Source organism: Chanos chanos, chromosome 7 (assembly GCF_902362185.1).
Source record: "Chanos chanos chromosome 7, fChaCha1.1, whole genome shotgun sequence".
Taxonomy (NCBI): domain Eukaryota; kingdom Metazoa; phylum Chordata; class Actinopteri; order Gonorynchiformes; family Chanidae; genus Chanos; species Chanos chanos.
In genome coordinates this window covers 7,415,164-7,425,163 of record NC_044501.1, presented here as the reverse complement: position 1 = coordinate 7,425,163, position 10,000 = coordinate 7,415,164, and the positions used below count along the sequence as shown (strand labels likewise).

The following is a 10,000-nucleotide window of genomic DNA, read 5'->3' as shown; positions in this document are numbered from 1 at the left end:
GCAAATAAAATGGTGTTAACAAATACATGCGCAAACTTCACACACGCACACACACACACACACACAGTGACACCAGTGCCCCACATTGTGAACATCCCATCCCACGATGCATTGCAAGCTGCCGATGCCCTCTGGCAGTTTCTCCCCTGGGCCGCAACGCATCAACGATGCCCAACCGCTCTTGGCTGATCAGGCCATTTCAAACCTGTCGCCACGACGACACTCAAATGACCTTATCCTTGGCATTTTAGCTCAGAATTGCCCCAGGCCACATGGACACCCTATTTACTAAAGCACACTTCCATCAGCCAGGTCCAACCAATCTGCCACCCAACCCTGGACTTACATCACACACATCTCTGGAGTTCAAAGGGCAACACCCGTGCCATGTAGATAAATAGATTCTGCGTAGGTCCAACTGGACCGCACTCCCAAGGATACCTTAGTGTTGTTTTTGGCACGGGTTCTCTCCAGGAAACACATCAACCCTAATATCACCCACATTATTTGGCCCCTCTCCAAATCAAATGCCTTTTAGTTCGTCTCTAGAAAGTGTTACATGTTTCTTCATTGTAATCTTCCATTTACGAGCAGATGAATATCTGTGGAGGCAGAAGCTCAACATACCCGTAATGCGAAACTCAAAAGTTAGGGTAACTCAAAAATTTCGAGGCAAAGATTGCCTAGAAACAAAAAAGTAGCAAAAATTCAATTTTCTTCTTAATCTATTGTACCTTGCAGAGTGTCTTGTGACTATATTTTGCTAATGAACATCCTAAGTACGGTTGTGACTTAGCTGTGATACGTATGCTTGCCGTTATCGGACAAGATTTTAATCATCGGTTATTTCCCATGAAGTGAAATCTGTTGTAAAGAAAAAAAATGTTTAACGCCATATAACTGTTTAGCGTTTTATCAGGTATGTACAAAAACAGCCAATGACCCTTTGAACCTCACTCATGCCGCTAACAAACTCCATCAAACCCCGGGGCTCGTTCAACCAGTTTTACTCCAGTTCCACAAAACGCATTATCTCCGTAAACAGTTCAAGACCGCTTTCTCCGAGGGCACATCGTGAAGTTTGAGAAGACGGATTTTTTTTTCAGCACCCATTTAAATAAAACAGAAGTCCCAGTCTTCTCTGATGCAGTTTTAATGGCCTTCTCCCTGTGGAGAGAGATCGGGCTAGGCTCATTAAGGTTGTTCGTCTTTGCTTGCTCAACCACACATAAACACTTGCGATGCAACGCCGCGCCGTTGTCATTGTGTACCTTTTAAGCCTTAACGAGCTCACTTAGCGCACCACGCCGTTGGTCTGATCTCCCCCTCAAGCGATGTTTTTGGCAATGAATCGCGCCTCTGCCTAAATTAAACCCTCTTCCCGCTCTCCGTCCCCCCCCCCCCCCCGCTTCCACCCACACCCCTTCCCCCGGTCTCTGTCATGGGAACAGCGCATCCTTAATGGCATCCAAGCACTCTACCGACTCCCACAGCGCCTCAGCAACGACATCTGCTATGTTAAGTGTCATACTCGAGCTCACCTCTATGTATTGGGCTCAGCTCTTTTTCTATCTATCTATCTATCTATCTATCTATCTATCTATCTATCTGTATCTGCTTGTCTGTCTGTCTGTTTATCTGTCTGTCTGTCTGTCCATCTCCTTGCCTATTTAATTATGACCCAGTTTCTTTTTTTAAAGACTTATCCTGTTTTTAATCTTGTTCACAATACATTCCTGTTAGCGTTAAGCAGCTGCTCTCTGCCGTACCATCACATTTAAGATCAGGGTGTCGCAAACTCCGCCGACACAGGGCTGTCATTCTTCTTTACGGCTCGTGTGAACTATCTCTTGAAAATACTCACAAGGGCCGTTCCAGACTCTTCACTTATTCATAAACCATATGAATGCGCTATATGTTTTACTTAGATAGCGGGAGGAGAGGAGATTGAAGAGAGAGCGTGCTGGATGTCTCAGCTCCATGCCTCTCGAAGCATCTCTAAAGCAATGCAAATTGCGCTAAGCAGGTTTTTTGACAAGCTGCCAAAAAAAGCGATGTAAAGTGGCCCCTTGTTTCTCCTTAGGGGTGATTACGTATAGGATGAGTAAAGTTTTCCTTCGCCAGGTGCCAGGAAATAAATGAATAATACTTTGTTGTTGTTGTTGTTGTTGTTGCTGCTGCTGCTGTAGAAGTTGTTGTTTTTTCCCCCCTTCTTTTAGAGAATGTCTTTTTTTTTCTCTCACACCACTTCATTGCAGCTGGTTGCTAAAAGAGTACAGGAATTCCCACACTATTGAAAAGCCGGCTTATGCATAATAAAACGACCGTGTGAAAAAAAGAAAAAGAAATGCGCGTTTACTTCTCTTACACGCACTACACTCTCACACATACATGTGTCGCGAGCGGTTGAAACGTCGTTAATGTAGTTCTACAGAGCTAGAGTCCCTCTAGTGGGATGTTTTAGTTAGTAGTTTTACAAGATGGAAAATGGATTGTCCGTGTCGTGTCGCACGCAGGAAATTTAGTACTAGTCATAACGGTCTTGAATGGAAATGTACATCTATTATGCATAACTTTAAAATGTAAAGAAACAACGAAATCGAATCTACCGGGAAATCACAGACTGTCTGCAAATGTGTCTCGGATCTGTTCTACAATGCCATCCGGTGTGTATGAAGATTTGATTTAAATATTAATATTTGGGAGCGTTCGGGTCAACCCCCCCTCCCCCCCCCCCCCCCCCCGCACACACACACACACATAGAGAGAGAGAAGGGGTCAGGAGGCAGAGATTTATTTTCTTAATGTCAAAACAGTCTTTTTTTTTTACATCTCCTTACATGCCGCTTTTATATAAAAATGTAAATTTGCGGGGAATTAGTCAGGTACATCTGTGTAAGACAAGATTTGACATAAAATATTGAAGACCAGATGGTGGACACAAGAAGTCCACCGCTTCCTTGTTACGGTGCAGTTTTAAGAGCCCAGTTGTAGTCGTTCATATGTAGACAGATTCAAACTCGGGTAATTAAGTACACCGGGTTACAAGTTGACTTTCTATGTATCACCTCCCAGAGACCGTTATCATACCTTGAAAAAATGCTGATATTTTTAAACTGTGGACATTTGTGCACGGATTTTTTTTCTGAATAAGTGTATTTATGTGTATTCACTGGAATAACAATACATTTCCAGTTATATCAGAACAAGTACCAGACCTAATATAAGTCATTTGAACAAACTCGTAGGTGAATTCATTGCTGTGCAACAGCGACACATATAGGTTAAGATATGTAATTAGACAGAAGACCAAACAAAATACAAAGGTTTGATGAGCTTGTTCCATCTCTTAAAACAACAGATATTAAGAGTAAAATGTACCTTAGCAGTCACCGTCGTTTTAGTAAACACAATAGTTCCGTTTAAATACAAATGTTTCACTTTCCTATCCAAAAGATTTCGTCATCACATAAGAGGAGAACAGAAAATTACATGAACCGAACATTACGGTCACTTGTCAGGTTACAGAGGTTCCAGTGTAAGCAACCTCTCTCTCTCTCTCTCTCTCTCACACACACACACACACACACAGACACACACACTCATTCACACACACATACACACTCACTCAATCTTGTTACAAACGCATAGGTAACATGGCCTCAACCCTGTCACCCTCTCGTCCCGCGTGGCATTTGCACTCTTCCACCACCATCACGCGCCTCTGCCGCACCTCCGTTCCGCAGCGCAGAGGCACCGTCACAGCGTGGGCTTTGGACGGAGCGCAGCGGGAGCAGGACGCGCTGTGGTGACCGGTTAACTCTCCGGAGGGCGGGACAAACATGGTGCTGCACTGCCCGAAGCAAAGTTTATTGTGCACTGTCACCGTTTCGCAACCCTCCGCCGTCACGCGCTTTCAAAATGACAGAGACAGACAGAAATATTTTCAGTTACTTGCAAAATAAAATTATTTTGATAGTGCACGGTATTCTTTAAAAATATAAAACATAATTAACTTATTGAACAAATCATGTACCAGGCTACTGCAACATGTCGGAGAGTAAAGTAGCCGTCCCTTTGGAGAGCACGAATGTAAATATAAACAAGTATGAGCTCTGTCTATGCCATAGCAGTAGCGTCTGATGATTCTGAGATTTTCTGTGAGAAAATCTGAAAGCGCTGAAACTTTCCTTCACTGAAAAATATAATATAGCCTTACTTAAAAAAATATTTTAAGATGCTTGAAGATGCAAAACAATTTCTAAACACATCAGTTAAAATATATATATATATATCTCAAATTATGCCCGGGTTGGTAATTTACCAACCTGAGTCATCTCACCTGCGTGAAAGGTATCGCGCTGCAGCTCTCTTTGGATGCGTCTTTGAGGTTGATGGGCAGGGATTCGGCCTCTTTACCCTGGTTGCTTTTATGCAACACCCTTTGCCACATCTCCAAACCGTGCTTTCGTTTGGTGTCTGCTCCGTGCTGGCTCTCTCTGAGCAGAGGCAGGGAGTGCACCGGCTTCCTTTCCAACAAAGACGGACCGGCGCGTCCGAGCGCCAAAAAGGCTGGAAACGCACCTCGGCCTTGCCGGGTCTCTTTAATTGGCAGTCCTCTTCCAAATATACCGCCGTGCCTCAGGAAATGAGGGCTGATTTTAACTACTTTCACAGATCCCCGAATAGGTTCGTCAGGTCCAGTACCAGAAGCTTCGAAATCTTTTGCTCCATGCTTGGAGAAGTTGTCTATGGCGTTTTGTGGAAAGCCGAACACCCCAGTATTCAGCACCACCAGAAAAACTAAGTTGATGTGGAAATTCATTTGTGCTCTCAGAGAGAAAAAAAAATAAATTTGAAATTACCAACAAGGTGTATTATTTTGTTAAAACCTTAACAAAATATTATGAGGAAAAACAACGCACAATTAGTCAAATCAATCTTCAGATTATCGGTTATTTTCGCGGTTCAAGGTTCCATAGGGCAACCTTGCTGTCGTTGCTGGAATGGACTGGTTGGGTGTCGTGTTTTATAAGATTCTGCGGACATTCGGAATCGTTTCATCAACAGTTCGGGCCATAATCCCCAATGTATTGCACCTGTCTGGCCAATGTCGGGCCGAGGGAAAATTCACACCTTTTAAGTTTCTCTTTACGACAGGTGAGTTTTAGACAGGTGGTGTCAAGTGCAACGTTCTAAAGAGATTTCTCTTCAAAGAATAACGTGGGAACTAAAAACGAATGAAAGATTTCAGTATTCTGTTTCTCACCCGTTCACATTAGCTTTACCCCGAGAAATAAGAGCATTTTCTTGCACAGCAAGGCTGATTTAAGCAAATCAAAGAAAAATAGCCCATAAACAGTCATATGTGCGTGTTGCAACTCGAAACAACAGACATCCTTTGTTCGAAGTGAAAAGTCTTCCAAAAAATTAGATCAAATACTTGGAAGGCTATCAAAGACGAAGCCCAAGGCCCCTACAGCCTCGGGGTAATGGCAGTGATTATTAACAGTAATAAATCCGTAATTGCTTTATGCCTGTGAGCTGAGCGATAATAAAAACACTATTTGGCGAATGCAGGTCTCCTAAAAAAGCCGTGTTAATGTCTTAACCCTCCTCCTTTCTTTCATCCATTGGTGAATTGCCTAACGTCTACCTGCGCACTCAGTGTCCCGCGTTGGGAAGCCGAGTGCTAACTACTTTCGAAGTCCTTGATCTGCGTAATGCGTTTTTGAAATCCGAAATGACGTTAACTCATTTCTTTCTCTGGAAACGGTTTTCCCAAGAGCAGACCGGATCACAACTCACAGGTATTTTAAACAAAGACAGGACAGGAAAACATGACAGGATGGACAAAACGCCGAGGTTTCGTGAAACGCTACGAACAACAACGACGTACTCTGGAGTGAAGCCCGTGTTTCCTTTACTTTAAAAGCTCATATTTTTTTACCCTTCACCTCAACAGCGCACAAACTAATCAGCCCCTCTACACTCGACCCCCTAACTACTGAGTACATGGCTCTAACGTTCCAGTGCATAACTCGTCTTTCCATGACGTATATTGTGTATCTCACAGCACATTCTATAAATTATACATTCCTATACATTCTCTAAATCTATACCGACACTTTCCTGGGTGCAAATACTTTTATGCCGTGGTTTTCCTTTCCCTCTATGACTGGTGCTACTTAGCACTGTTTTGTGATACTTGTTGCTGATACTTTATATGATGTTGGCTTTTGTCCCACTTGTAGTTCACTCTTTCATTTTCCTTCAGCATTTTTGTGTTTGTATCTGGTCTAAAACTAAACTTAGTGGTGGCACTAAGTATCCAGTAGGCCTCAGATGGCTCTTTAATGGCTACATGGTCAGTTTGTTTTCTGCCTTTTCTGTTGGTTTATTTTCTGCCTGTCTTGGAAGTCGCATTGGACAAAAGCGTCTGTTAAATGAATACACGTAAAGCTATGTATTATATGAGCTGATTTTCTTTGAATTTTTTATTTGAAGAATCCAAAATCACTCAGAAACGTACACTATGTTTTCTGTTTACTATTTAAAGAAGACATCAGATCAGTGGAAACACTGTATAAACATACAGAGTTATAACACAGAGTCATCTAATTTTCCATTCCAGTTGGTATTGGAGGCATCTAGCCAAAAACAAATTCCAAGAAAAGAACTTATGAGGTCACTCCACCAACCAACAGTGGAATACCAACAACATTAGAGATCTGTGACTTGATTCTTCTGTAAAACACAAATGTTCTTTTTAATCATGTTTACAAAATAAACTACTAACACATTGTAAATGACTAACAATCTATGGTTCTCTAAATGAAAGAGGCTTTGAAACATCCCAGTAGAACTTCAGCTGTCAATCATTCAGAAGTTGACCAATCAGAGCTCAGTAACACTATGGTCACTACCAGTTTTTTTTTTGTCTGATACGACAGTGTCTTCCAAAATTCAACGATCTCAAATCGTCCTCCATTCTGCCCTAACCTACTTGGAGACAACACAACATTTTTTTTTTTTTCATTTCTGAAACATTTCAAATATGTTTTAAACTGACGTGTATCTTGACAGTATCCAGCATGACCAGTAAGAATAAAGCTCTGGGACCAGCGGACAAGATGGTAGGGTTAATATAAGTCCTTTATAGTCCTTCACAAGTCATGTCCATCAGAGAGGAGGTGAGGAGGAGACAGGAGAGGTGACAAGCAGAGGAGGTGACTGAGGAGAACCGGGACATGTGCAGATGTTTACTACGTCGCGGTGCTCTCCTCGGTGTCCGCGGAGCTACCTTTGAGTTTGGACAGAGCCGCGTGGATGCGGAATATCGTCCGCGATTCCATGGAGTAATCTTTGTAGTTATTTCTGCGGAAACAGAATGTAAAATTTGAGAAGTGGAAAGGAGTTGCGCATGCCTTTACAGTGTGTTTATCATGTGTGTTTGTGTGTGTGTGTGTGTGTGTATGTGGGTGCGTGTATATGCATGTGTGTGTGTGTACATATGTGTGTGTGTGTTTGGACTGACTTGGCTCTCTGAAGTAGACTAATAGCCTGTTCTCTGTTTGTGGATATGTGTGTTTGTGGATGTTTGTGTGTGTGTGTGTGTGTGTGTGTGTGTGTATGGACTTGGCTCTGTGTAGTAGACTAATAGCCTGTTCTCTGTTCTCTATATGTATGTGTATCTGTGTGTGTGTGTGTGTGTGTGTGTGTGTATGTGTGTGTGCGTGTATGAGTGTATATGTGTGTGTGTGAGTGTGTGTGTGGACTGACTTGGCTCTCTGCAGTAGACTAATAGCCTGTTCTCTGTTCTCTATATGTATGTGTATCTGTGTGTGTGTGTGTGTGTGTGTGTGTATGTGTGTGTGCGTGTATGAGTGTATACGTGTGTGTGTGAGTGTGTGTGTGGACTGACTTGGCTCTCTGCAGTAGACTAATAGCCTGTTCTCTGTTCTCTATATGTATGTGTATCTGTGTGTGTGTGTATGTGTGTGTGCATGTATGAGTGTATATGTGTGTGTGTGAGTGTGTGTGTGGACTGACTTGGCTCTCTGCAGTAGACTAATAGCCTGTTCTCTGTTGCCCCTCTGACTACAGAGAAAACTCAGCTCCAACAGCGCATTGGGAATCAGGTAATGATCAAACTTAATTTGTTTTTCACTGCCGGAGGAGGAGACAGAGAGACAGACAGAGAGAGACAGACATACAGAGAGAGAGACAGACAGAGAGAGAGACAGACAGATTACAATTACGATTTTGACACCGTAACACTGCACATCTTAGCAATGGAGAAGTGAAACATTTTATCCTGGAATCATCTCAGTCATTTGAATTTCGGATTTGCTTCGACAACTCGAAACTCGAAATAACGATAACATCTGTACCAGTTTTGTTGCAAAACGCTGGAGGACTAAAGGAAATGCATTCAGTCTACATGAGACATAAAATAAGAAAAAAAAATCTGTCATTCAGTATCACTTTATATATAGCCATCAGCACAATGATACAGCGCCCCCATTTGGCTGCTTTAGGTACAACACTCATCTAATGCACACCACCCACAACATACTGTAAAATCAAAAGACAACTCAACTTAAATCACCTGGTTTAAAAAAAACCCCTTAACACACAAAATCACATAAGAGATCATAACGAACAGTTTTTACAAGACTGAAAGATAAAAAAAAAAGAGAAAAATCGTTGCAGTTTGTTTCCCCCTACAATGGTCTGTTTCCTCAAACATTAAGTTACGTGCTTTTTTTTTTTTTTTTTTTTGCAGATTTATAGTGAACAGGTGTCTTAGGATAAATTAAGTACTTTGTAGTCCAGTCGTTTCTACTGGACAGTTGTACGAGTGGTAAAACCAGTTTTTCCGTTGATACAGCAGCATAGAGATTAAAACAACAGATAGGAATTCCACCGAACACACACATTGACAAAGAACTGAGAGAGGGAGAACATTGCTTTGTGTATTATCAGTGTAAGGCCAAAGACAGACTATTACACACAAAGGCACAGTGTGTGTAATACTGGAAGTATTTAGAGATAACTCATACACACACACACACATGCACAAGCTCACACACACTAACGCACACAGACACACACACATACACACACCTACAAAGTCAAACAAACTAAACAGATTTAATCTCTGACTATACACAGGTACAACCATACACAGTGTACTCAAACATCGACGATCGAATCAACACAGACACAAACAGGCACACACATTGTCACGGACACACCTTTTCCACACATGGCTAAAGCAGGCCTCCGCTGCCTGCGTCTGAGCCTGGTTCTTCAGACAAACTCCCTTGAGGAGCTGGACCATACACTGGTCATCCACCGTGTAGTCATTCACTGAGAAAGACACACACACACATACACACAAACACACAGAAACACACATACACACACACACATACACACATTAACAATCACACACACACATTAACAAACACACACACACACACACACACATACAAATACACAGAAACACACACACACACACACACATTAACGATCACACACAGAAACACACACATACATACACACACACACACACACATACACACGTACACACATACAAAATTGACCTTTATAAGAGATAAAGATCATAATTTATGGGGTCTTCATTTTATTTGTTGTTGTTTATCTGTCAGTTGTCAGAGTGAGCTGCCCACACACCAATTTATTGATTCTGTGCTTGACATCACGAGTGAAAAACACACTGTGCAATAACGCACCATGTGATAAGATGACTCTGTGACAATGACTATGCAAAATTACAGCAGGAATGCTAACAAACTTATCTAATAACATCACTACAGACTGAGTTTAAGGTGTTAGACATCAAGCGTTTCAAGCTTGTGAGCTACCTGCAACAGACCGTATTCACCTCAGTTTATTTATCATTAAAAATATCAGCTTTTCTGAACATTCCCGGGTTAGCTTCAGGCTATAAGTAAATGCGAGGTCTGTGAGT

The 10,000-nt window shown here is 42.0% G+C and overlaps 2 protein-coding genes across 2 annotated transcripts in view; both read right to left on the bottom strand.

Moving 5' to 3' along the window:
- Positions 1-3,637: 3,637 nt before the first annotated feature.
- dand5 (DAN domain family, member 5) lies at positions 3,638-4,825 on the bottom strand. The gene is made up of 2 exons (XM_030778921.1): positions 4,343-4,825; positions 3,638-3,913 (listed from the first exon to the last, which is right to left on the bottom strand). Exons 1-2 carry the CDS (start codon positions 4,823-4,825, stop codon positions 3,638-3,640), a joined length of 759 nt encoding a protein of 252 aa, XP_030634781.1.
- A 2,440-nt stretch (positions 4,826-7,265) lies between these two features.
- The window catches only part of LOC115815949 (tetratricopeptide repeat protein 39A-like), a 10,951-nt gene continuing 8,216 nt past the window's right edge, over positions 7,266-10,000 (bottom strand). Inside the window, exons 15-17 of the mRNA XM_030778920.1 lie at positions 9,261-9,375; positions 8,053-8,169; positions 7,266-7,377 (exon numbers count right to left, since the gene is read on the bottom strand). Of these exons, the coding sequence (XP_030634780.1) occupies positions 7,266-7,377; positions 8,053-8,169; positions 9,261-9,375 (344 nt within the window). The remainder of the gene's footprint in view (positions 7,378-8,052; positions 8,170-9,260; positions 9,376-10,000) is intronic.